This window comes from Mycteria americana, chromosome 6 (genome assembly GCF_035582795.1).
Source record: "Mycteria americana isolate JAX WOST 10 ecotype Jacksonville Zoo and Gardens chromosome 6, USCA_MyAme_1.0, whole genome shotgun sequence".
Taxonomy (NCBI): domain Eukaryota; kingdom Metazoa; phylum Chordata; class Aves; order Ciconiiformes; family Ciconiidae; genus Mycteria; species Mycteria americana.
The window spans coordinates 28846590-28874125 of NC_134370.1; the positions used below are offsets into that span (position 1 = coordinate 28846590).

The 27536-nt window shown below is 39.9% G+C and overlaps 1 protein-coding gene across 1 annotated transcript; it reads left to right on the forward strand.

Annotated features, from left to right (window-relative positions):
* The first annotated feature begins 426 nt into the window (after window positions 1–426).
* On the forward strand, window positions 427–27419 carry ANXA11 (annexin A11). Its single transcript, XM_075505185.1, has 15 exons — window positions 427–706; window positions 12811–12871; window positions 14061–14173; window positions 15561–15938; window positions 16465–16552; window positions 16950–17044; window positions 17493–17606; window positions 18751–18841; window positions 18968–19047; window positions 19215–19271; window positions 20187–20280; window positions 21048–21143; window positions 23852–23910; window positions 24521–24643; window positions 26671–27419. The coding sequence occupies exons 2-15, from the start codon at window positions 12820–12822 to the stop codon at window positions 26728–26730; spliced, it is 1500 nt and encodes a 499-aa protein (XP_075361300.1). The 5' UTR covers window positions 427–706; window positions 12811–12819; the 3' UTR covers window positions 26731–27419.
* Window positions 27420–27536: the final 117 nt, after the last annotated feature.

Here is a 27536-nt window from a genome sequence, read left to right on the forward strand (position 1 = left end):
AAAACACGTTTTCTGAATGTTTTATGAATTCCTGGTGAAAGCAATCAGTTTCTGGGTTTAAATCCGATGTTACGCTGAACTCTTACCACCTTGACTTGGACCGTAACTGCCTTGATTTGGTTTTGCTACATCCCTGTCACCCAGTCCCTCGGGAGATGATGTATGGCAGGGGAAAGCCCAAGCTGCCCATGTGATGGGTGGAGTTACTTTTTTCCCTGTTTGTTTTGTTTTTTATGAAACGGACCTCTCGCTGGAAATCGCCTTTTTGTCAAACCTGTTTTGAGGAACTCGCCAACTTGTTTTCAGCCAGCAGCCGCCGACGCTGCCCTGCCGAGGGCGTCCTCCGGCCGGCGCAGGCCGCTGACAGCTGACCCAAGGGCCTCGTCAAGGCGGGTCGCCCAGGAACGCCGCCTCCCTCAGGGCCACGGCGCCGGGCCTGGGCCGCGGCGGCGCTTCCCCGCCGGCCGGGACAGCTGCCGCAGCGGGCGGGGCGGCCCGGGCCGGGCCCCGCCGCAGCCGTCGCGTTTTCCACCGCCCGGCCTCCGCCTGCGTTTCCCCGCCCCCGGCCCGCCCTCGCACCGAGGCCGGCGGGCGGAAGGAGCCGCGGCCGCAGCGAGTTCTCCTCCTGCCGCTCCCCGCCGCCACCTCGCAGCAGGACCGAGCCGTCAGGTGGGGCAGCGGCCGCAGCGGCTCCCGAGGACCGGCGGTAGGAGCGGCCCCTGCGGCGGGGCGGGACGGGACGGGACGAGGAGGAGGAGGAGGAGGGCGAGTACCTCCCTGTGCTGCGGGCCGGGCCGGGCCGGGCTGGTGTCCCCGGGGTGACGGAACTCCCGTCCGCCTGGACGGGGCGGCAGGAGCCGTGGCGCACTCGGGGTGACAGACAACGGCCCGGGGGCTGGTGTAGGGGGAGGTCGGGGCCCGCAGCAGCTCCGCGGTTCGTAGAAAGCTGCTCCTGTTCCGTAGGCAAATGAGGTGGTTTCAGAGGAAAATGAGTGTTTTGCTCTTGGAGTTGCAGTTCGGCACTTGGCCTGCGTCCTCAGCTTATTTTGGTTTTTTTATTTTGATGCGTGTGGTTAACAAGGGAAAGAAGCCTAAGATGGTAGTCTTGTCAGAGCCGTTACACAATGCTTTTTTTTGCCAAACATCCCTTTCTACAAACTGCTTGCAATATACTTTACTTTTTCTTACACTACATGTACTTAAAGTGTCTTAAAACAGAAGTTCTTAAACTCTTGCTATACCTTGTGTAAGAGAGAAAACAGCATAAACATCTCAATATTCAGAAAAGCAGAGTTTTTTGCTGTCTCCATCCGGTTTCTGGAGAAAAGAGGCTGGGCAGTGGGGAGGATTTTCTTGGGATGTTTTTTCCTCGTTTATCACATTAACGGTAGTTCCTGGAAGCCTGTTCCTGATAGGGAGGAACAGCTGAGGGAGAGAGCTTCTGAAGGCAGTGGCAGAAGCATGGAAAGCAGCTCAGGGCAAAATGGGGACAGATGCATGGGGGCAGAAAGACTGAGGTGAAGGTGTGGAGAGAAAACAGGCTGACAAGAGGGAGAAGTGCTGGTGCAATGTGTTTTGGCGAAGGAGCTAATCAGTAGTTTTTTATGCATCTGACAGCCTGGCTGCTGTAGGAGGTGGGGGTTCATTCCCTGACACCCCCCAGCACACAGTATTTTCTGTTGAGTGAGTCAGTGCTCTGCTGGAGCACGTACAGTAGCATCAGAGGCGGTACAAAACCAGTGCTCCTGTGTGGCTGCTGTAAAGCTTGAGTGCATGAATGCTTTCCCCACAGCTTCGCTATTTCTATGATTTCCTGGTTTTAGAGCTGCTGTAAGAGTCATGTGGGCCACTCTCCTCCCACTGATGCAGCAGATAGCTTGCACATTGCTTCCAGTTTCGCCTGTGGCCCAGTCCCCGTGGCATTTCTGCTAAATTTTTCCTTCCTGAAAGTGCCTCTGTAGCTACTCTTGTGACTTCTTCCCCTCCTGCCCGCAAAGCACCATGCATAATACATTGCACCATATATAATACAGATTCAGCAAGATTTTGAAAGGCCTTATGATTTTATGTCTATGTCAACAATGATATTTATGTACCTTTCTCTTGCCTGACCTCAGTATGAGGTTAGGAGCCAGAACCTCTCTGTGAATCTGGACTTAAAATTTTTGTAGTCATCACACTCATTCATATGCTATGTCACTGCTTTAACTTGTTCTCTGTAGTCTCCAGAAGTTTTGAATTGTCAGACTGGAAATTCTGTGAAATGTTAAAAGTCACTAAAAGATATAACAAAACCATAGTGGGATGGAGCTATTTTATGGAGGTATTTATGTAGTCAATACAGTATATTAAAGAAAAAAAATTGTAAAGACTGTAGTGTTAGATCAATTAAAACACATAGCCTGATCTACTACAGAAAGTCAAGCCAAGAAGTCTGTCTAGTTTGAAGGCTACAGGACATGCTGTTTCCTAAACCTCTAGCAAGTTTCAGAAGATGGAGCATCCAGAGGATCTGTTCAATAGCATTACATTAATCGGAGCTAAGATAGAGCCTCCTATCTTAGTTCTGTGATAGTGATCTAGGGATAAAAAAAGAAAGCTATAGTTAAAGCAGAGATGTAATCAAAAAGAGCAGATGGTTAATAGTGGCTACAGAAATAGCAGGGCTTTTTAACAAATTGAAAGTTTCATTTATTTTTAGCCAAGGCTCTGTGTAATCATCCATAGCAACTTCTCTGTCAGCTTCAAATTGCAGTTAGAGTCTTCCCTTGAATTAAGTATACAACTGAGTAACAGCACCAACGTAATTTCTTTTATTTCATACATTTATGCCTGCTACCTTGAAACATGTTTCTTATTGGATATATTTTAAAATTGTATTATATAAACTATTGGAAATAAGGATGGAGACTTGTCAGCTGTATGTAGTGACTTTTGGTTTGGGTTGCTTTTGAAAAAGGTAGCAAAAGCCTTTTAAAAAAAAAAAAAAGAAAAGGCTGCATGTTTACGCTCCTGTCAGCAGCACTTTCACCCATTTGAAACTTGAGTTGTTGTGCACCAAAGCTGAGGTGGTCCCTTTGCTTTTGCTGTTGCCAGTTTATTTGAAAGCAGGTGTGTTTGATGTAAATGCTGAATTTCCTTCAGGCATTTCCCCAAGCTGGGAAGAATGAAATGCGGTACCGCAAGTGGTAGATAAGTAAGCCAAAGGGCAGTAGTAACTATTTACAGTGTATTACTTCTGTTGTTGCTCCATGTTTGTTCCACATTTTATCAGAGCTCACTACAAAATCTTAATAGGAGGTTAGATCCTGACTGGGGCAAGTCAGTTATGGGTCAGAGTGGGGACTTGCTGGTGTCCTTCTGAGAGACAATTTTATTACGTGCTTGTGATGACCAGGCAACCAGTCCTGCCTATGCTTAGCAGCTGGTTTTTTGTGTGTGTGTGAAATTGTATCCATACTAATCAGCTGTCACAGATGCTGAATGTGGACCAGTGCTAATCATTAGATAGTAGGAACTTAGACTGTATAGGCTTCATATGGTTTTTTTGGGTTTTTTTGGTGGTGATTGTTGGTTGGTTGTTTTTTTTTTTTTTTTTTTTTTTTTTTCCCAAAAACAAACACAACCCCACACAGCCCTGCTACCTGGCTGTTCCCTGTACAGTGCAGTGTCACTGTGCTGTCCGATCGGTAGCAGTGTTCTTTTCTAAGATATACAAAGAAATGGAAAGAAGTCCTTCCCAGACATTGCTTCCTTTTTTTCCCTGCTATATGTTGTCTGGTTGAGAGAGAAGATACTGTCTTATTTGCTAATAGAGAAGGTTAAAAGCTTGTGCTTTTTTTTTTTTTTTTTTTTTTTACTACAAAGCGTGAGTGGGGTTTTTTTGAGGGCATTAGGAAAGTGTCACCAATGGGCTGCTCTGTTCTAGCTTTAGTTCAGCTGTTGTCTTGAGGAAGCACTGGACTGCACACTTTCCTTCCTTCTTTGGAGCCATTAATCAGTATTCAATTCATCATTAGGAGAGGTGGGCCTCTGATTCAGGCTTTTGGATCCCACCTTCTGGCAGGCTTAAGAACTGTCAATCAAATTAATCTCATATTAAAGATCCAAATGAGTTTTAAATCTTCTCAAGGCCTCTGTTTGTGCTAAACCTTACTATAACCATTCAGTCAATATGCATGTGAAGTGATACTCGCTGTGATTAATTTGTACATCTGATTGACATTCCCAAAGACCTCTCGCTTGGGTAAAAAAGCATGTTAGATTTCTAACTTTGGCCTACCAAGTTGCTCTAAATTAGGTGCTTAAGTTGCCTAAAGCAGACAGTGTGAGTATCCCTTTATTGTTGCTAGAGAGAACAACTTGAAGTTTGGGAAACTGCACTCATTCTGTAAACATTGCACCTATCTATAGTCCAAATAACTGGTTATTGGCTGCACTTGACAGTGCTTTGAAAATACTCAGATTTCCATTAGCTAGGAGAATAAATGTATTTTATGAATATTAGGGTTTAGGGGGGAAAATACTTCTTTTTTAGTAATAAGCTTTAAGGACTAAAGTTTGCTGATCCCACAAGCAGACTAGATTTGAAGGCCATAGTCTTGCTTTCTTTTATAACTTCGCTTGTTCATGGTTGTTGTGAAATACCTGGCTCTCTGGTTTCCTATACTAAATTGGTTCTTGAATAAGTCAATTCCTGTGAAGAAGTAATTGATCGGCTGGAAATGAGTATTTCATTATAGTCAGGAACAAACAAAGGGTGTCCATCTGCTCATTGATGAGTAATAATCTTCCTAGTGTTGCTGGACAGCTGTATGTGCAAGCTCTTCACTGTCTAGAAAGCATGAAAGCCGTCACCTTTAAGAAAAAGTTGGTGTATTTGCACACTCATATTTACCTCTTTTTCAGCTAGGGAGTCCCAAGGCTGTCAGCACAGAGCACAGAGGTTTTTTGTGCCACGTAGGGGTACATCCATACAGCTTTTAACTAAGGTCTCATAAGTGTGCCTTTCTTTGGGGAGTTATCAGTTGAACAGCTTGGTGTTATTTGGTTTCTTCTGCAGCCCAAACAATGTAAATGTAGGAAGTACATGTAAATGAAATGTAGGAAGTACAATGTAAATGTAGGAAGTACTGGCAGAGGACCTAATGGAAAACTTTTGTCTGCCTCTTGTTCCTGTTGCCTTGCGGGGCTGGGGAATGCTGGAGCTGTCTGTTGTCACAGCAGGGCCACTCCCTGGCTCTGCGCTTCAGGCTGGGGCACAGCAACTAATTACAAATCGGTGGTGTGAAATGAACAATCGGGTTTTTTCCTTGTAAACTGTTTTAGAGTACTGAACGTTACATTATTACTTTAGTTCTGTAGGATTTCCCACACAGAGTGTACTTGGTGACATGGAGTAATTAGTGTTTACCTATTCTTACTTGCACTGATGATGTAAAAATTTGTTCTTGCGTAGTAGAACTTAAAATAGATGTGTATAAATCCCTGAAGCATTAGTCAGTTGAGAACATAATTCAGACTATTTATAGCATGACTGTTTTTTGCAACAGATTATTTTCTATGACAGGTTATGAGTTTGAAATAGAACAACATCGCTCTATTATTTCTTCAAACATCTCATAAACTTATTATGGTATTATTTCTTGCTTGTTGTGTTGTTAGGAAGGTGTCTTTATCTGTGTTGTCATATGTGTTTTGACTGCCTGTATGTAAGTATTCGAAAGAGAACTTTGCAAGAGTGTGCTACAAAAGGAAACACTTGGATCAGGGCAAAGTAGGAAGCCAAAGTGAAGTTGGCCTCCTGGAATTAACTCATGTTCTTGCTGCATGTGGATTTCAAGAGTCCATGCAGTTCAATTAAGTTGTTTGGCTTATGTTGCCTTGAGTATGTATGTAGGGACTGATAAGTAAACCCAAAGAGGTCTGTGATCGTCCCAGAAAAGTCACAGGTGCTGAATGAAACTGTATGCTGGGGGAACACATGTTTAGCTACATAAGCAGGATCTTCACAATGATGAAATGCAGCCACTGAGTGGTAACGTTATACTACCTTTTTCCCTCTCCCCTGTTGTCTCCTGTTTGGACCCCTAAGACAATGCTCCATAAAACCAAGCACTGAAGTACGTTTCTTTCTGTTCAACTACTTGCATCTCTGTGGTTCAGTGCTGGTGAATGGTGTTACATTGCCATCTTCAGCAGACCTGGTTCTGCTGGCAGCTAGAATATGAGGTTGGCCTACTTGCCCTTTCAGATTTTGACCCTCTGTGAACCATGTGGGTCTTGAGTTGTCAAGGAGATGTACCAGGGAGAGGAGAGTATGCTCAAGCTGGGACGAGCCTGTCTCATGAAGGAGACAAGGGGGCTGGTTGTTGGAGCTTTTGGTCCCTGTTTGCTCCTGTAGCATGGCTGATGCTGGTTATTGTTACTAGGTGTTTAAAGAACTTTGTCATGAAGTGGCTAAGTTGCCTGTTGCATCGGAATTATCCTTTGCAGGCTTCTGAGGTCTTAGTTGAATGTGGTGTCATTTTTGTTTTGTTTTGTTTTCTCACTAGCCAATAAAAGCAAGCAATAAAAGGTGCTAATTGTAGGTCAGAACAAGTCATCTGGGAAATTCCTTGTGGACTAGATGATCTCAGAGGTCCCTTCTAACCTAAGTTACTCTATGAAATACAAAGTTTGAACTGGTGCAGGTACCATCAAAGCAGTTGTTTCACTATCTTGGGGAATCTTATTTTGGTCATATATTCTCCTGCATTTCTCTGTTGCGTGGAGTGTTTCTAATGCTGTTCAAATTACTCTTCAAGTAGTGTTTAACAGTATAAAATATTTGAAGTGGGCTAATCTTATATGTAATTAAATTATGAGCAGTGGTTTTAAAACTTAACTTCTTGTTGCTAGAGGTTTGAGAATCGCAGTGCGAATATTTGCACTTTTGTTTAGAATCCATGACACAATCACCTCGTGTTAGCATCTCCTGCAGCGGTAAGGCTGTAACGTCATAGTTTATGCTTCTGTCACTGAAAATTATCAGTTACATGAATGTTCTTATTTAACATTTTTACAGGTCGGTTGTGGCTTATGGGTCCGTCTTCCCATTCAGCTGTTCTTTGTTGGACATAGCATCTCTCTTCTGCTCTACCTTGTTTTAACTAACGCTTGTCAGTGCTATCTTTCTGATGCTTCCCCCCGCTTACCCCAGCAGGTCAAAAAATGCTAGATTATCTTCTAATGAAGTATTTCTGTAATAATAATGATGATGGTGATTATTGAATTAGAAGGATCATCAAAACTGGCAGTGCTCCTGACTCGTAATACTAGCAAGCAGTTCCAATGGATAGTTTTAAAAAGCCCCCTTATTTGAATATGTTTCTGTTTTGCCATCTGTCCGGAGTTGGGGGGGGTGGGAGGGGGTGCTTGGGTTTTTTTGTTTGTTTTTTAAGGAAACATCTTTTTCTAGGAAAGGGGTGGTGTGTTAGTACTCTTTAAATATACATTTTTGAATGAAGATCAGTAAAGGTTCCTAAGGGCAAACTATGAGTGGTAAGTTCTGTGTAAAAGAGGTTTCCTAAGTTTTGGCTGGCATGAACTCAGCTACTTTAAGCCTTGTTGAAAGGGGAACCCGTTCTAGTAAATTCGTTTTTTCCGTAGTGAAAGGAACGCTAGACAGGGAGTCACATACACAGAAGACTTAATGGAAAACCAAACTGCAGGGCTTTTTACCTGTCAGGATGAGGAATTTTACACCTAGTACAGGAGAGAACAACTTCTATGCTACAGTGCGTAAGTCAAAGATAAATCTTGCTCAGGCTGGTAAAATAGCAGTTAGCTAGTATGATGCTGGCTGTGGCTTGTCCTTGTCTTGTAAAAGCACAGTGGTGGATGCCTCAGGTCACCTCTGATGAAAATCCACAGCATATTGTAAGGTGATAAATTCTGTTCTACTGGTTTCATAATCAGGGAGCGGCCTCGGAGCAGGTTCTGTAATTTATAGCTTTAGGCAGCCTTTTGTACTACATCCCGGTAATTAACCTGGAGGAGGAGTAAAGGCCAAGGGTTTAACTTTACTCGGTGTTCCCTGGGAAATGGGCGTAATTAAACAAATTATTTTGAAAAAATACAGGTCATAGTCTTTTCATCGTTTTTTGACCTCAAATTATTGGACCATGGCATAGCTGGAGCCTGAACAGCAGCCACTAAATAAATTCCAGGAACGGGCGTGAATGCAGTTGCTGAGCTTATTTCTACTGCACCTTGAAACAGAAGTTTTCTGGCAGCCTTAAAATTTTATTCTTTACTTCTGCCATCATTGTGTAATTTGTATTTTTGTTATAAATATCTCCGGTTGTAGTCCTTTTCTGCTGTGCTGTGGCTTAGAGGAGTGTATTTTCAAGATTCCCATTAAAAGTATATCGCAGATCTAATCTCTTATGAACAGTCTGTTCCCTCTCAGCTTTGCCAAAGCGGCAGGAAAATGCTCAAGAGCCTGAGCGGTTCATGGCTTGCGGTGTGAAGCAAGAGAGGGATGTCCACTGCAGGAGTAAAACCTCAGATCTTTATTTAGAGTTTTGAGGTGGACCTCCAGGGTGAACACTGGGAATGAGGAGAGGACCTTAACAGTATTTGATCTGTATTTTCTTCAAGGCACTCCCTCTTTCCGTGTGTGGTTTGGTTGTTTGGGTTTTTTTTCCTCCTCTTATGCACTACTTCTTTTATGGCTGACCAAACACAGACCTTGCTGTTCCTGTGTCCTCCCACATGGTATTTGTGTAGCAGGGTGGACTTCTGCATCTTGTGTTCCCTGGCCTATGTCACCAATTTGTTGTCAGCAGGCAAGTGCTGCTCATCACTAACAATTTCAGTAAGATGTTGTGGATGTAGCAGAAGAAATTTGGGAAAATGGGCTTGGAAGATGAAATGGGAGACAAAGTTGTCTGAATGGTTGGGAAAATTAACTTAGAAGGGTAAATATTTGCTAAGTTAGAGAAACGGACAACAGAAACTTGATGAAGTACGGAGAAGGTGATGATCAGGGAAGTTTTTGGACGTGAGAAGTTGGTGTGTTTTTGGATCTAGTTTGCCTGGAATCAAACCAGTGTGGGAAAATTTCCCCTTGGAAAAGTCCTGGATAAATGTGGTGTTCAAAAGAAGCAAGTGGAACATTGTTATGTATGTAGTAACATTTTTTTCAGACTGCTAATAAAGTTAGCCATTATTTCTCAACCTCAGCTTTAATTGCCAAAAGGCTCTTTTAATTTTTTTTTCAATTTGAAGGGAACATTCTACATGGGATTAAAAGCAAGCAAACAACCCTGCTAAGCAAAACAATGTCTATCCCATTGCTCCCCACCCTCTACCACAAAAAAAAAACCCAAGCCTTTTTGCCTTAAATTTGTACCTAAAGCTTTATTGAAAAGGCATCATAATTTTTTTGGAGTGTCCTATCGTTATTGTATTTACATGTGAAGCTAACAATAAATAAATAAAAAATAATTATGGTTTCACATGAAGGAAAAAAATTCATTTCAATGCTGTAATAATTTGTATGTAAAAAATGTACACTTTGACTAATAAGCATTATGCATGCTAAGAATCTGGGTTGTGGTTTTTTTGTTTAGTTTTTTTGAGTGACTTGAGTAATAATTGTTCTTTTTTATTTTAGTACCGTGGCTGTGTTTTATTATGTAAAGCCAATTACTGGTGTAGTGAGGCTCTGAAGTGCCAGCGTGCCAGGCTGCCTTCTCTTGATTTGACCCCCCCCCCCCCCCCTTCCCCTGTCCTCTCTGCCCTCCCATGCACCCGTACCTGCCCAGAGGCAGCAGTGGGGCGGGCTGGCAGCGGGCAGCTGGCTGTGCGGCTCCCCTGCCGCCACGTATGCCGTCCCAACCTGTGGCTGGGGCCTGGCAGCTCCCTCCAGCAATCAAACACGCCGGTGTGGGCTGTTAGGAGCATGGCGAAGCGCCAGGAGAGGAAGCTGCCTGCTCTTTTTCCAGCAGAGGAGGAGAATACGTGTTTTGCTTTCAGCTCTACTCGGAAATGTTGAGTTTTTGCTTTTTGGCCTCGTCAGCTTGGGGTCTTATCAGTCCTTATGTGGGTAACAGCAGGCATTGCCTCTGGCAGTTATGATTCTCTTGGGATAACAATATCTTGCAAGTGCTATCTGGATGGGTTTTATAACCTGAATTTGCATCTACTTTATTAAAGTGTTCGGCTTTATGATGTTGTGTAAAGTTGCAGTGAAGAGCGGTGACTTTTTGAAGATGTTCAGGCTGAAACATTGTCTCTCTAGAGCATTGAAATAGATCCCAGGTAGCTGCTGCCATACAGGTATGCTCTTTATGTTAGTATTTAGCATCAAAGTAAAAAGTAAAAATTCATTATTTTGCTGAACTGCAGGGATGACCATCAGAGACTTTTTCCCCAAGATTTAGCTTTAGCATTAAAGAGTGGACACAGATAGGAACCAAATCTTAGTGTAGGATATGCATTGGGCACACCCAGAAAAGTAAATTTGCTTTCCCTGATGATTGCTGTGCATGGAGTTTGCACTCCCTTGTGTATATTGCACAGTAATTGTCTTGTATGCTGGATTTGGTGCTGTAGTTTTTATGCACTGTGTTTGCATGTGAAATGAAAAATTACATAAAGCTTAGTCATGTAGAGAAGTGCTTGTATAATCAAAACCTTTTTTTTTCAGCTGTAGCAGCAGATCTGATAAAAGAAGCTACTTCTTACAGCAAACTTCTCTCTCTTAAGTAGAAGAGTGGCTGTTCTGTAGGTAGTGGTGTTATTTTGAACTTTCAAGAATCTGCTCTGGAACCTGTTTGAACATCTAGGTTTTTCTTAACGTGGCCCTGTAGAATGTAATTTGCTCTGTGTGGAGGTGGTAAAATAAATGCTAGCAACAGCCTTGATATTTAAGTTACTCCAAAACTTCTAGATAGCACTGCAGTGAAAGATCTCACTGGAAGCCAAGGCTGAAGGGAATGTGGGGAAAACATTTACTGTGTTACAGAGAGCATCCTGTAAGCATCTGATACAATATAAAAATTTTTGTGAGCCTTTACCCTTCAGATATAATCTGGTCATGAACGGTGTCATGTTAGCTAATCTATAGTCTATTCTTCTAGTCAAATATGCAGAGTTGGGCCATGATGGTTGTGGGTGGCTTTGACTTCCCAGGACCTTTCTTGAGGTTTAAATGTGGCCATTTGTGATTGACTGTTTAGTGATTTAAAGCCTGATTCTGTAAGATGTCAGCAAGTTTCCCAGCTGTGCATCCTGCTTGGTCTCCTCATATGTGGAGCTGGGTGAATTGATAACTCTCTTACACCTGTCGGAAGAGGAAAAGGGGGTAATGGTTATAGCCCTGGCACTTCTGTTTGTAGGGGGGATGGAGCACGAACAGATGGCACAAATGGAAGGGCAATACTTAAATTGCATGCACAGAAATAATTTTTTTCCAGTTAAAGGCATCCCTTATAGATTTACTGGTAAAGAGGCGTTTTCTAATGCTGAGAAACTGCATTCACTTATTTATTGAGTCTGTTAGACGCTTTACATACTAGAGTAGAAGTAAGGTAGGGTTATAACTTTTAATCTGCTCTGTTCATTGCAGTTTCTATTAGTTCATTTCTCTCTCTTTAAATGAGTACATGCAGCATGAAGTCCAAACAGCTTTTAAATAAATTGAAGATTTCCTAATTGTATTTTCCTTAAAAAAAGAAAAAAAAAAAAAGGTATTTTTCCATTCCACTGTTGCTATGCAAAAGAGCTATGCAAACCAGAAAGGGAAGTTAACATGATTATGCAAAGCGAAAACAATCCCACAAAAACAGCACCCCCCACAACCCAACCCAAACCCAAAACAAAACTCCACAGCTGAAATCCAAAACATGGCAAAACAAACCAGATGCAAAAGGGAATGCTTTAGGGGAAATAGAGGAAAGAAAGGAAAGGGATACTGTTTGCACAGCAGTTAAAAATAGACTGGGAATTGCCACTAAAAATAACCTTGAAAAAGTTAAGACTGATTGTGGGTGTTTTCTTCATCTGGAACAAGCTCCTTGAGTTGCTTTTACCATTCTTCCTGATAGTTGTTCTGTTTAAAACATGGCTTTCTGTATTAGGGAAAACAATTTTCATTTTGTCCTTCATTTACCTGTCCTTCCTTTTTGACCTCCACTTCTGTTTTGGACAGCTAATGACTTTGTGCACTTCTGTGCTGACAGAGGCACTATAAACTTTGAGAGATCCAATTTGTTCTAGTGATCTTATCCTTTCAGTAAACCCTTCATATTTTATGGCAATGCTTTAAGCATGAAGTGTATCCGCTTCTTACTCTGACCTTGCACTTTTGCAGATGTTTGCATTCAAATGCCTTCTAACACTTCTCATACAGTTACTCACTTGAAGACATGGCTTGTTTGTCAAATAATTTTCTACTCTTGATTAATAAGACTGTTCTGTATAGGTTGCAAACTTCTGGAGACTATAATAGCACAATGAAGTAAGCCTTTTCAAGTAATACATCCATAACAACATAATAGACAAAGTGAGCAGTAAGTAGTAACGGAAACAAATAAGAAAAATAGTCTGAGGAGTGACTCTACAACTGCTTAGATATCTGAACATATTTATTGGTCCAGCAAAAGGAAGTGGGAAGAGGTTTCCTGGCAAAGAGCCTGTGCAACTCGTGCAGTTTATGTCTGAATTTTGGTAATGGCTACTGCAAACGTGTTGCCTGTTAATTTTATGTGGTGTAATTAGTGAAGCATTACAGAAAATAACTGTATCGCACATACTTTTCAGATCTTTGCAATGAGTTACCCTGGCTATCCCCCAGCGGGTGGATATCCACCAGCAGCCCCAGGTAAGTTGTTTAGATGAGGTAAACATTAAATGGCAGTGGTGGTCCTATCTGGAGTGGAGAGGTGGCATGCATGAAGAATAAGACTGTGCAGGATTTTCTTGACTCACTGAAGCTTTCTGTGCTCTCTTGTTAAGTTCCTATTTTATCTTGGCTGGGGATTCTGATTTGTATAATATGGGTGGCCTACCGTATGCTCATATAAGGTCCATTTTCATTCATCTGAAACGAAGCACACAACACTAGGAGATGGTCATAATTCGACCAAAATCAATAAATGTCAAGGAACAGTGTCCTGTCAGTACTGAGTCTTGAAGGCAGCTGGTGAGAAAAATGAGTATGGGGAGAAATCAGTCACACAATTTAAAACCATATCCCTCAAAAAAATTAGGGCTTTAATTATGACATTATCCCTAATTCACTGTTCTTAGGCAGATGGTTGTATATGGAAGGGAGAGGGCTGTTAAAAAGGATATCAATTACAATAATATAAAGCTGATGAAATATGTAACTACTGCTTGTTATCAAGGTGAACTTTATAGTTGTTGGTAACGAACTTTACATTTGTTAGTACTGTTGGTAGAAAGAAAGGACTGGAGTCATATGGGTATAACGAAATGTGGAGTTAGGCAAGCTAACTCGGGAAGGGGAAGCAGTGTACAGTGAGAAGCCAAACTAGCCTGGGAGGGTAAATCCTATTTCTCAGCAGAATATTCTGGCTTAGTTAGACTGCTGTGCAGACAGGACTGTACTGCTGTATGTGGCCAAGTTTTGTGACTTGGGTAGCTGTAAATGTACTGTGTCGTGCTCTGTAGACATCTCTCAAATTAACAGCCTAAAAGGAATTAATAATATCTTCCTACTGGAATCCCCAGACAACTTTGTAGCTTAAGAGAAACTACTCTCTAGTCAGCATATGGTGTTTACAGTAATAACTCTTCAGTGTTAACCTTCAAATATGTTTAGAGTTGTTTTAAATGAGAACTTATAGATTCAACGATAACTAATGTGATTAGAAATATCCAGTGAGGCTTCTCTTTGTATCATAATTGCACTGCTACCCTGCACCTCTTCAGCTGATTTTCCTTCTCCCAGATTGCTAGTGCAGATGTTACATTAGAAATGTAAGTAGTAAGGAATAAGTTTTAAAAAATGTAGTTTGTTGTTTCAGCACAGCTGTGTTTGATTTCAGGTAACAGTCCTTGGGGTGGTGCTGCCTATCCACCTGCAAATCCACCTCCAATTGGTCTAGAAAATGTGGCTGGCTATGCCAATCAGTTCAATCCCAACTACATGGCTGGAATGGTGAGTTTGCTTTCATTTAATGTGTTTTACTGTGAATTCCTTAAGTGCAAAGATGTGTTTCTGGCATTGCCACTGAGAGGTTTATCACTTGAGTTCTGTGCCTTTATATCTAGTCTGTTTAGGTGTTGAGCATTCGATATCATCTATTGAAGAAAACAGTTACTGCAAGCTATTCCTTATTTTAGGAAAGCAGACCACTAGTTAAATGTTGATTTAAGAGCCTAACTTCAAAAGTCATGGACCTGAAAGTAATATAACTTGGCTTTTGCTGTGCAGAGGAATAGGGGAACAGACTAATAGCACTGACTATCCACTGCTAATGTATTCACGTTGGCAAACACAGTCCAGATTTTGCCTGTTTACCTGGATTTTGGCCAGTCTGAATAAGGAACAAGGCTGTGCAATTTAAGGTATCAATGACTCATCCCTGAAAAGAATATGGGATCAGCTGTCTTTTATAAGCACTGATGTTTAACAGATGGTAGTAAAAATGTTTTACATTGAAGAAAATGCAGACATTTCCAATGTGACTTTTTTTTCTGCATAGAGTAGAAGTGAGTGACACTTCTGACAACTTAGTCTTCAGAAATCTATTATGCTGCATAACTAATGCACAGTTTGTAGGAAGACATTTGCATTATAAATGCCTTTCTGAGGCAATGATTAAATGAAATTATTTGGCAGCCAGCAGTCAAAATGAGCAACAAACTAGGGTGCATACAGCAATGTCCACAGCGACTAGCTTCTGAGAACACTGCAGTCGTCAAATGTCAGTTCTTCTGGTTCCTCTGTACAAGAGGGTCCGAGTGTGTCACATGGGAAGATGATACTGCATGTGGAGCGGAGTATCTTTGTGGCAGTTTCTGCAGATGTCTTTCCAAATGTAGTCCAGGAACTCTTGCTAGTTGTAAACTACTATGCGCATCTTTTAAGCGCATCTTAAAACAGCCAGAGCTTGCTTATAGTAGATCCCTGTACTCCGATGATGCTGTGGTCATGTAAGGCAGCCATGGACAGAGAAGGGATAAGCATAGTTTTGTGTTGCTGGGATTAATTGGCGTAAGTTTTTAGAATAACAGGTGTTTGGCTATTGGTGCTCTTCCATGTGAGTGGTGTGTAATGCTGGATGCAGTGGCAGGTGTGTGTCTGTTCATTCTGCTTCTTGATGTATGGCAGCTGATGATTACAGTAAAGCAAGAGTCAACTGAATACAGGTTTTTTCCCATCTTGCTTGCTAGCAAGACATGATTATTGCAAAGTTCTTTTGCGGATGCAGAACTACCTATCTGTGTTGGTGGGGAGGGAGGTTGTATTTTATTAAGCACGTTATTTAAACTCAACTGTTTGTACACCTTCCCATCTCTTGCTTTATTGGCTGTCATTGCAGGCATCCAGCCTGGCAGGGACCTTTGGAGGGACAAACGTACCACAAGGCTTATATCCTTCAACACCTGGGGGTTATCCCCCAGTCCCTCCAGGTGGCTTTGGGCAACCTCCATCGGGACAACAGCCCTCTTATGGAGGGTATCCTCCACCTGGAGGAAATCCACCATCAGGAATGCCAGCTTACCCAGTATACCCAGGTGGCACTGTGCCAGGCCAGCCCACGCCACCGCCTGGTCAGCAGCCGATGAGCTATCCCAGACAACCACCAGCACCTTACCCAGGGCAGCAGCCCATGCCAAATTATCCACCAGGCCCAGCTGTGAATCCTTCTATGCCCTCTTACCCAGGAACTACAGGGCCTACAGTCTCTCCTATAACGGTAAGAGCATTCAGTGGTTTTGTTTTGAGATGTGACCGTGTATATGTTTCTCTACATTTTCTTTGTGTATATAAGTGTAAACCGACCCTAAAATTGAAAAGAAAGTAATGAAAAGAAGCTTGACTAAAGAGAGAGATGGATCCTTTCCAAATGCAAGCAATATAAGCTCATATGACTTGAAACAAATGCTGTTTTACCATGATGTTCAAGAAGGAAGATTTGACGTGATTTAATGAAATTTGCCTTTCCTAACTTAACAAAGTATTGCCAGTTCTATATGCAGTTTCATCAAACCTTAATTAATTGGACACCAGATATAATGTCAATGAACCTTCTTGACCTTGCATTTTCTCATAATTTGGGTATAGAAATTAACAAATTGTTTAAGGTGGGGGTTTTTTGAGTTTTCTCTGTTACTTTTCTAACAAAAAGAAAATTGGTAACAGCGGTCATCTTTCCTAAGTAGTAAAACACAGTCTTTTACTGATTAACGCTAATATGCAACTCAACTTGGTCTGATTTTTAGCATGTAAACCGAGGCACAATCACCGATGCACCAGGATTTGACCCTCTGAAGGATGCAGAAGTCTTAAGGAAGGCCATGAAGGGATTCGGTGAGCAGTCTGTGGATTTACATTTCAGTTAAAAGTAGAATTGCAGCTTTGATTCAACACTGATCTTTCTCCATTGTTACGTGTGTACTGAGTGGGCTAGTTCACATGTGGTTGTCCTTGGTTATCAGAAGCATTATTGGAAGTTCATGTAGGCATAAACAGCATCATGAGTTTCGTATTTGGTTTTGGGATTTTTTTTTTTTTGTATTCTTACTGTTTGTGATTGGGAATAGAGCTTGAAATTCTATGGTCGTACACAAGAGGAGATACTGTAGATGAATTAAAGGCATACGTGTCCTTTGGTTGGGTTTAGAAGAGATAGGATCAAATGGAAACAGAAAGCTGAGTCCTCACATGACGTGCGTGCTCATTCTGTGGTGTCTGTGTGCATGTATAGGAACCGATGAGCAGGCTATTATCGATTGTCTTGGAAGTCGTTCAAACGAGCAACGGCAGAAGATCATCCTGTCCTTCAAAACAGCTTATGGAAAGGTAAATATATCACGAGAACAGAAGGAAGAAGAAATAAGAGCCTACATTCCTTCACTGGAAGTCAGAGGACTTTGTGTTTGGAAAAAAAGATTGGAAGTTGCTTAAGGAGAAGATGGTTCACAAGTCATAGCCTGTTTAGGGTTCTGCTTTTACCCACTCTTGACTTTTTCATGCAGTGTTTCAGATGAAACATATAAAGCAGTTTCTCTACTAAATGGTTACTTTGACTCTTTGGTCTGTGCAGTCTATTTAATTGGATCTTAATTACCTAGATGTACATGTTACCTTATACTGGACTTAGTGTTGTTAAGTGGAATAGCTTTACTTTGAAGATATATTGTTGATGCTTACGCATAAAGAATTCTAGTTAAACTCCACAATTGTGGTGCTTATGTTTGTCAGTTTTGTGTTTTATGCATTTTTTTCCCTTGTTTTTACTTCTCATTAGGATTTGATCAAGGATCTCAAGTCTGAGCTATCAGGTAACTTTGAGAGGACAATCTTAGCAATGATGAAGACACCTGTCATGTTTGATGCTTATGAAATCAAGGAAGCTATAAAGGTTTGTGTAGGAGATACAAATTTATAAGATAGAGGAAATATTTGAGCTGATAACATTTTTGGTAGTCATTTAAAAGCTTGAACATACATTCCCTCCTCTCCGTCCAGATATTCAACCCACTGTTTGATCTGTACCCCATTTCTTGGCGGTATATGATAGTAATATTGAGAAATGTTATTCCCATAGGTCAAAGGTAAAGACTGTTTAATAGGTTTGTGTTGTAACAAAAATACATTAATAAATAAATACACAAAAAAGGCAGAAACTGAGTTCTAACAGTCTCTGCAGTTCATTTATTACATAGTCTTGAGTAAGCCACTGAGGTGGCTCTCTTCTAAGCCAGCTACTGCATGGGGCGCCTTTGTTTCCGGGTTTTTGCTTTGAGCTGTGATGGAACTGATGATAAAACTGCTCAGTTTAGAGTTTCCATTGACTTTACACTCAGTGCTCAAGAATACTTCAGAAAACTAGATTCATAAAGATTTTGGGCAGGGGGTACTTCCTTTTTGTCTTTTCCCCCCACCTGAAAAGTGTATTTTCCTAGCCCATGCTGAACCTTTTCTAAAATATTATGGAAGTATTGGGTATTTTCTCTTTAAAGGAATCACAGTATTTTATAAACATTTCGGTTTTTAAAATAAAAAGAGGTCAAACATTTGTATGTCAAGATAATGTTTAAATGAAGGTGAAATAAATATTTCCATTACTGAGTCAGTATGTATATTTACTGGTTCTTTGGCTGCAATTTTAAAGTAGCTAGGAGGATGAAATAATATTAGCTGTATTGTAATTGCAACTGCTATCTGTTAGTTAGTTAAAGTTACCTATTAGAATTAACAAATTCATCTTTAATGGTAGAAAAAATTGATTCTTAAAATGCCTAAAATCTGGTGTGAAGGATGGCATTTCAAAATGAAATTTTGTTTTCATAATTATTTTAATTATCTGTTCAATTGTATCTTTAATACATGTCTGTGTCTTGGAAACATGTTATAAGTAGCATTTAAACTACTTGTTTTGACTTCTATAACAAGATTAGATTCTGAATTGTATTTTGTTGTATTTATTACATTTCTTTTATACTAGGTTGTAGAAGTAAGATGAGAATCTGAAGAGTGTATTTTCTCCTTATGCTTTATTTTAGGGTGTTGGCACAGATGAAAATTGTCTCATTGAAATCTTAGCTTCTCGCAGTAATGAGCATATTCAGGAACTCAACAGGGTCTATAAAGCAGGTTAGATTTGTTACAGTTCCATCAAAATTTTCTTCTTTTTCTTCCTTAATCACTGACTGACAATATGCATTGAGGAAATGAGCAGGGAGGGGTGTATAATGATTCGTGACTGTGTCTCTCTTCCAGAATTTAAGAAAACTCTGGAGGAAGCAATAAAAAGTGACACATCTGGACACTTTCAGAGGCTTTTAATTTCACTTTCTCAGGTACTTGCATGCTGGGATTTTGGCGTTTGGGTTTTGTGTGTGTGTGTTTGTAGTGGTTTTTGGTTGGTGTTTTGGTGGTTTGTGGTGGTGGGTTTTTTTGTTTTGTATTTGTTTTTGTTTTCTTAAAAAGGCCATCAGTAACACTTTGTATCTTCAAATCCTTTCAGGGAAACAGAGATGAAAGTACAACTGTTGACATGTCTCTTGTCCAAAGAGATGTGCAGGTCAGTAGAAATTCTTCATCATTTCTAAGCATAGTCACCTCAATACACTGAAATTTGACTGGTTTCTGCTTACTCTTAGTTTTGGACACCTTGTGACTTCTCCTCATATAGTGCTTATCTTTCAGTGGGTGGAAGTGGTATGAAAAGCCCTGACAGAGTGTTAGAGCCATGTAGCTCCATTACAGAGATGAAGCTCTTGGGAATAGAGTCCATAGGGGGGTTTTTTAATCTCTCATTCTGTCAGCTCTCTGGCTTTTCCAGGTGTTGGGTTACTCCATTGTGCTGCTTATTAAGGGAATGGTCCAAAGAGATTTGAGGGTGATATGTGTATGAATTAAATTTTAATCTATTCAACACCTGCTTTAGCCTTTGCCTGTTATTTAAGGAACTCTGGATTTTTGTAGCAAATAAGGCAGTTGGTCTGAGTAACTCTTGCCCCGTTACTTTTTCTGTGTGTTCCATTTCACCACGTAGCAAAGACGAAACCCTGGATCATTTCAGCACACTACTGTCATATAAATAGTAATATAATTAGCTTTCTACCTAGTATGTCTTAGCCAAAAGACAAGAACATCCTATTACATACCTAGAGGTGTAGAAACAAAGCTGGATGTTCTTCCTGTTAGGAAGAACAGTTTTCAGGTACTTTTTAAACAATTTTCCCCCCTTCAGTAATCTGGAGCTCTTGTGTTTGATCACTTATGCATCAGTAAGCTAGGAAGACTGCAAGCATAGCATGTTGTAGGAAGGTTAGAACTCATTGCTATTTATTGCTTGCTCCTGTTTTCCAGCAGTACATAGACTAAGAAATAAGTATAAAAGGAGGAGAGGCTATAAGGAAGCAAATCTGTAACTCCGATTTTCAGCCTGACTGCTTTTCTGAGTAATGAAGTGTGAATTCCCTTCTGTGTGTAGGAGCTATATGCAGCTGGAGAGAACCGTCTAGGAACTGATGAATCCAAATTCAACGCCATTCTGTGCGCAAGAAGCAGGGCCCACCTCAGAGCAGGTAATGGTGTCCTCTACGTAAACAGTAACTTGATTCTGTTGTATGTAATAATAAAAAGGTACAACACTGCTCTGTGCATGAATTTCCCCCATCTGTAAAATGCGTGTAATGATACCTCAATGAAAGGAGGGTGAATTCTGCTGAGGGAAAGGGTACACAGGAGCTGCACATTATGATCATCTTTCTTGAATACCAGAGCAGGGAGAGGTCATACTTGTTCAAATGTTACTCTGGTAAAAGAGTTGAAAAACTAGAATTGTTTCAGTTTTGCATGCTTGTGTGTGCACAAGACACTTGGCAATCCTTCCCTTCCCCTTTTACTTGCTAGTGGTTAGGTGTTACATCAGTCTATAGTGGTGGAAATGTTTTAGTAACTACATAGAACTTTTGAAATGTGCTACATATTGAGGCACTTACATGGAGAAGAAAGGGATGGGTGTGTGTGTGAGAACCTGAATGTTTTCTTCTTAATTTTATTGACACCCAAAGCTTTCCTGGAAGAATTTTCACTGTTTCCCTTACAGTGGTTTCTTGGTCTAGCCCTTTAAAAATAAGGACAAAACTAGACAAGCTAGAAGGAGCATGATGACATGTAAATGGAACAATATGGTTGATAACATAGTGTTAGTCTTTGAGACATTAAAACTTGTGTAAGTATACTGTAGTATCAAGTTGAGAAGTGCGATTGAAATGGAGCCATCCAGTATGCACGAGTGCCACCTCTTTTTGTGAGGCTGACTCCTGAAATATTTCTCTTCCATTAACAGTCTTCAGCGAGTACCAGAGGATGTGTAACCGCGACATTGAAAAAAGCATATGTCGTGAAATGTCCGGAGACCTGGAAAAGGGCATGTTGGCAGTAGGTATGTGTCATCTTAGCAAGTTCATTCCTGGTATTCCACTACAACTGGCTGAAATGGTGGTATCTGTGACTCTAGCTAAGGATGTTCTTCTTAGTAATAATTCCAGTTTTCTGCTTTTTATGTTGAGCTTTTAGTGAAGTCACTTGTGGTTAGTAAAGCAGGGCACTTAATTCACCTCAAAATGACAGATGAAGCTTTTGCTTCAGGCAGCTGCAGAATTTAAATTTCACATGTCAAAGTGGGGAGAGAACTATTAACTGTACTTGGCACTGCTTTAAGAAGCAATGAGAACTTGTACCAACTGCTGAGTCAGTAAGAATGGAATATTTGGAACAGTTTTGGAAATCAAGCAAAATACAGGCATTAACCTTCTAATTAGTTACCTCTACCTCTTTTTAGCAGAAAGAAAACTTGAATTTGATTGCCAAGGGGTTATTTTTCCCATATTTCCTGTGGTTACAGCATTGTTAAATCTTTGGTTTTAAGTGCTTCCAGTACTTCTGAAGAGTAAAGACTCTTACCTCAAGTCTATTATTGTCCCTTGTGAGGTAGTCATTAGTTTCCATGAGGTTGGGACAAGGCCTCAAGTTGTTGTGCAGTAGTTTTATTTGGAATGTTTTATTCTAGATAAAATTGTGGACCTCTTTTTCTCTCTTGTCTTTTGTCTCTCGTCTCTTAGACAAGACTGTTTCTTTACATCTCCATTTCTTTTTCTGTTTATTACTGTGAATTTACTGTGGTATCTAGAGCTGCTGCTTTAAAAGTGTTGTTTGGTTTTGAATATGGTAGTAACTAGAAAAGCGATGTAACAAAAAAACAAAAACCAAATCCAAAAAACCAAAAATCCAAAACCAAAAAACCAAAAATCAAAAAACCCAAAAAACAAATCCAAAAAACCTCCTACCGAAATAAATAGGAAAAATGTACTTTGCATCACTTGGAAACAAGATGGGAGAGGACATTTGACTCAACCGCAACAGATTTTTTTCATGGAAGTTTCGAAGAAAATCTTGCAAAATGGGAATCAATTTTAAAAGCCTCACTTTTTTCACTCCTGTTTTGTGCATGTGAACTATGTAACTATTTGTTCTTACTCTGCTTGGCCAAGCTGTCACTATACTGGCTTTTTAATGGCCCAAACTGGGCCCAGCTCTGTTGGTGTGATACATTTGCAGACCTTTTCCAGGATTCAGAATTTGTCACCTCAAAAAGTATTGTTAGAAAACCAAACTTAGGGAAAGGAAATATTTCCCAGTGTTTGTAGAAAAAGATTGCCTCGGTAAAGAAACTGTACTGTCAGAGTTTGGAAGTCCTTTGACTTCATGGAACTTTTGCAGTCACTTGACAGGTCTCCATGTAGATACAGATTCAGAATTGGGACTGTAGCTTGCAAACAGGTCAATAGCCTTTTGAGCAAGAATTGTCTTTATTATTCATTAATAACGCCTTTATTGAACAGATTTTTGGTTTTTTATTTATATGTATATATATGTATATACACACATATATATCTATATCTGTCAATGATGTTAGCATCATTTGTTCTGTGAACCTTATTTTCAGGAAAAAAAGGTTTTCTAATTGAAAATATTTAATTTTGCTTTCTTTAAAGCTTTCTGGATTGTACAACTGGTAACTTACAATAACATCTTCAAACATCTTAAAGTGCAAGTGTGTTGTTTTAGCTAAATACAGTGGTGAAGAAACATGCATTTCATTTGTCATTCGTTTTTGAATTGTATTATATGTATCATTGACAATTGTGTGTGGTGAGCTGCTATCTCTCATCTACATTTTCCTATTCAGAAAGGTAGTTTTTCTTATATAGAATGTGTGTTGCTGTGAAACACATCTTTAGGTTTACCCCTTTTGTTTTGTATTGACTTTATGTGATTGCTTTTAATACCTTTGTGTGCTATAAAATGTCAGGTGTGGTTTGCTTTCTGTGTAGTTTGCCACAGATTTCATGATTGTTTACTTGTAACCAACATAGGATCAATATATAGATTTTAATTCTGATGAGTGATGGAGGATTCTTTTATTATCCTGATTAACATGACATCTAATTTGATTTAGATTTTGCTCTTTCACATTTCTAATGAACTGTACTAATTAAATATAAAATCCAGTCATTACTAAATAAGCATGTCAAGAATTTTTCAGGAGTCCTGGTGAACTTTGTGGCAAAAAAAAAAAAAAAGTAACTAACTTTAAAATAAGGGTGAGGTTTCTGTCATAGGTGGCTTCCCAACTTGTATTAGCGCAGGACTTGAATTTGTCATACCTTGCAGATGTATGGCCTAAAAATTCTTAAATTAGGAAAAAAGCCAGGAGCACCACTAACTATGTGTTCCTTCAAGCCTTCTGCCCCCTCCCCATCCCCTCTTTTCCCTTGATAAGCAAGAATCTGGTCATTAGACTTCAAAGATTCATTATGGCTGCTTCACACTAGATGGTTTCTAGTGACGGAAAAGTTTGCTTTGAGCCATGAAGTGTAGTAGGTTCTTCAACTTTATTGCAGCTACTGTTTGGATTAAAAATCATTTAAATCGTTTCGGTACTAACTGAAGGAGTGGAAGCTGCGTTGTATCGAGTGTATGTTTATGTAAAATTAAAGCACGTGACTATCTAGGGTAAGCTCAAAAAATGTCTGTGATTTCTGATTGATGAGGAATACCTGATTTCTGTAATACTGTTTCTTTTTGCAGTTAAGTGCCTCAAGAACACGCCGGCTTTTTTTGCAGAGAGATTACAGAAAGCTATGAAGGTAGGTGCCTGTGACAAGATAAATAAACTTATAGTGTGTTTTTTCTTTTTAAAATGCTTGTACAGCTCATTGGAATGAATTGTTCAACTGAAGGTATTACATTTTTCAGTGGGCAGATGACTATCAAGATGCAGTCATTATTATGAAAGGCTGGAAAAATAGAGCTAATTTGATCCACTTAACAAAGAGATACATACAACCATACTTTAAACCAAGAAAGTCTTCACTTGGTAAAACGCAAATATGGTTAAGATTCATTGAAATGGACATCTTTTTAAGTAGTGAGGTCTAGCTGAAATAAATAAATAGGCCATTAAACTCACCAAACTTTCTTGACCCCCTGTCCCTCTGACAAACCTCCCCCCCTTTTTTTTTCTAACTGTTCTTGTGCAGAGAAATGACTGTTAGTGTCCTACCAGTAAATTTAATTTATTAAATCATGATAGACCAAATTCTGTTCAAGCTTATTGAAGTCAATGGGGCTATGCTAGTAAATGGCTGTTTGTGGGGACATGATTGTTTGTTTGTTTGTTTGTTTTTAACTAGTGCTGTATCATCCAGCATTTCCACACCTTATTAATACATTATATTGTTGGTTGGTTTGTTTCAGGGAGCAGGAACAAAAGACAGAACTCTGATTCGAATCATGGTATCACGCAGCGAGGTTGACCTGCTGGACATACGTGCAGAATACAAGCGGATGTATGGCAGATCCCTCTACACAGATATCACTGTAAGACTTGGAGATTTTATCTACCCTGCTGTGACTTCCTTTCTGCTAGTAAAACATGGATCCTTACACTGCATAGCTATTAACTGCACTGAGTGTAGCTGTCTGTTTTGTTTGCTGCATTTGTCGGGAGAGTGGAGGCTGAAGTGCCAGAGAACAGACAGCACTTGCTTTTGCATGGGGGCTAGATGAGCTAGGCATGGGAAGGAAGCCAACAGACAAGGAAGGAAAGGGAAATTGGTCCAGAGGGGTTTCAGAGACCTGGTTTTAAGTCTGGTCTCTGTCCCAACCTCTGTATATGATCTTGTGGAAACCACTTAGTCCTCCAACTGAGTAACAATGGTGCTCTACCTCATGTGTGTGTTGAAAGAGTGTAAAGCTCCTAATATGCTTTTAAAAGATTGCTTCCTCTTCCTCTTGAAAGTACAAGACTTTTGAAATAGACTAAACTTCAGATTCTTTAGCAGTTGATCTACCCTACTGCTGCTATTAACAGCTGTAGCAACAGTCAAGGGGATGCGTGGCCAATGGGGAGGGTAGTAAGAGCTGGAGGAGAGTGAGTGGTGCCACTTTCATTTACCTTGTAATGAAGGTGCCAAATCTGTTAAGCCCCTATTTATTCCTTCTGCTGTTGACACTGAGGGGCTGCAACTTGTTGGTGTTTGGAAGGAATCCTGTAAAGAAAGTGAAGGATAGTGTGTGCCAAAAAGTCCTGATGTGAGTCTTCTGCCAGCAACTATATGGTCTTTCTGCCCGTGCACCACAGAGGATCACCATCAGAAGCTTTTTCCAAGTGTGTAACTCTGGAGTGAAGATTTGCTTCTACTGCAGTAGTTATATGCCCTGTAACCACCAATGTGTGAGTAAAAGAGTGAGACATTGGTGGAAAAGCTGTATGTGTCTCTTCTCTGCCCCCCCCCCCCTTTGATCTGGCATTAAAATAATTTTACCATTCAGAAACAGGGACAGGCCATACCCATTTAATGGGCTGAACTTATTCAAAACTTGGTTTCACTAAATATGGGGCATGCATGTGCAGAGTTATGTTTATGTAAACTCTACTTCTTATTTCTGTAAACGTAGAGCTGAAAACATCCTTGGAAAGAAAGTTCCTAATTCCTCTCTCTCTTTTTTTCTTTTTTTGTAAGTGGACAGCAGTTCTTTCCTTTCAGCGTATATATAAACAGGAATGGTTTATATTTTGCGGATTGTGCTTTACACATGCACAGGATTTATGCTGATCTTTGAAGTGTCACTATTGTAATAATTTTGATCTGGACAAAACAGTTTTCAGTCATACCTGAAGATGAAGGATGAGATAAAGGCACTAGCTGAAACTGTTCTGTGAGAAGGATTGGCAAGCCTCAACAACCAAAATTAGTTAATGAGCAGCTCCCAGGGAACACTTTTTACTCATAAGAGTACCAGGCAAAACTCAGCTAGCAGTGCCTTTTCTGATTAATTGCATGTTTGTATATGCATCCATACTGACTTTCACTGCCCACAATGTGAAAGAGATGTTCTCTAATTGTGGAAAAAAACCCCTTAGATCTTTTGATATCAGGGCATTGTTTTTAATGTTTGAACATAATAAAGAGTAAACTTTCTCTCGCTGCCCCTGGAAAAATATCTACATTGACTGCAAGGAAAAGGACTTCTGTATTAATTTTTCCATATTTTCATACCTTTTGCTGGAAGACAGCTTTTCAGTGAGACTTTTTTATTGAACTGTTCCCAGGTAAGTAGTTGAACCTGTATACCAAATTCAATTTACTAAAGAAATATATTATCTATGGATACTTTTGGTTCCAGTTATGGAAGGAGCACATTTTACTGCGTACTTGTGTTGGAGTGATTTCTAATTAGCAGGCTTTTTAATTTTTTTTTTTTAAGAGGCTAACACCTGCTTTCTTTCAGCCCTGGCTTCATCTCTTTTTGTCATTAATGTTGTGTTTAGGATGCTTACACTTCTTTTTCCTCTATTTCAAAGTACAAGTCTTCAACTTTTCTTTTTCTGGGCTTCTTTCCAGGGTGATACTTCAGGAGACTACCGGAAAATCCTACTCAAGTTGTGTGGTGGAAATGACTAAATGGAGCATTGAGCTTTTCTTAAAAAAGCTGCTATTTTCATGTTTCTGCTTTAAAGCATCTTTTTTTTCTCCAAAAGTAAATATGTAATGACCTGTTTCTCCTAAAGCAATTACATTTTAAAAGATAATATTGCATATATCTTCTCTTCAGTTCAAAAATCATAGGTAATAAATGCCAAAAAAATATAAATATCAAGCTTATGTGCCATCTGCTCAGGATTCTGTATAGTACTCTCAGCAATCCATGAATAACAGGTCATTATTTCTTTTCTGCTTATATTATGCTGAAATAATATGTTTGTTTTATGGAACAAAAATCACAGTTGTATGATTTAAGGTTTTATTTTGTATAAACATTATGTGCCATTTTAATGCAAGTTTTATATATATTGTATGCAGAGTTGGTTTCATGCTAGCCTAGTCCCTGATATGTGGAGAGAACAGCCTTGAGTTTTTCTGTGTAGTTAAGACTGTTCTAAAGAAGTTTTGTCAAGTTCTGTTTTCTTTCCTTGATTGTTTTTAAGGAAGATGGGTTCCACATTTCATTCTTGCCAGGGCAACTGGCACAAGGCAGTAGTAACGTTGACAGTAGTAAAGATTCTATGGTTAAATGTTTCAAGGTTTTGGGTTGTGCCTTAAATTTATGTATGTGAGAAGAGATTATGAAATTAAAGCTGTCTATCTTCTAACTCTTTGCAGACTACGCTTTTTGGTGTTCATGTTGATTTATGTGTGAGTGATGACTCAGTTTATGTGACTCAGTTTATATAACTCAGTTTTTCCATAGAAATTCTCTGCTTGAATCC

What these genes read in the sequence shown, in the direction of transcription:
- ANXA11 (XM_075505185.1), top strand. Translation starts at nt 12,820, where the DNA reads ATGAGTTACCCTGGCTATCCCCCAGCGGGTGGATATCCACCAGCAGCC. An exon ending in CTACAGTCTCTCCTATAACG is followed by an intron (nt 15,939 to 16,464) that starts GTAAGAGCATTC and finishes TCTGATTTTTAG; the next exon opens with CATGTAAACCGAGGCACAAT. An exon ending in GATTACAGAAAGCTATGAAG is followed by an intron (nt 23,911 to 24,520) that starts GTAGGTGCCTGT and finishes GGTTTGTTTCAG; the next exon opens with GGAGCAGGAACAAAAGACAG.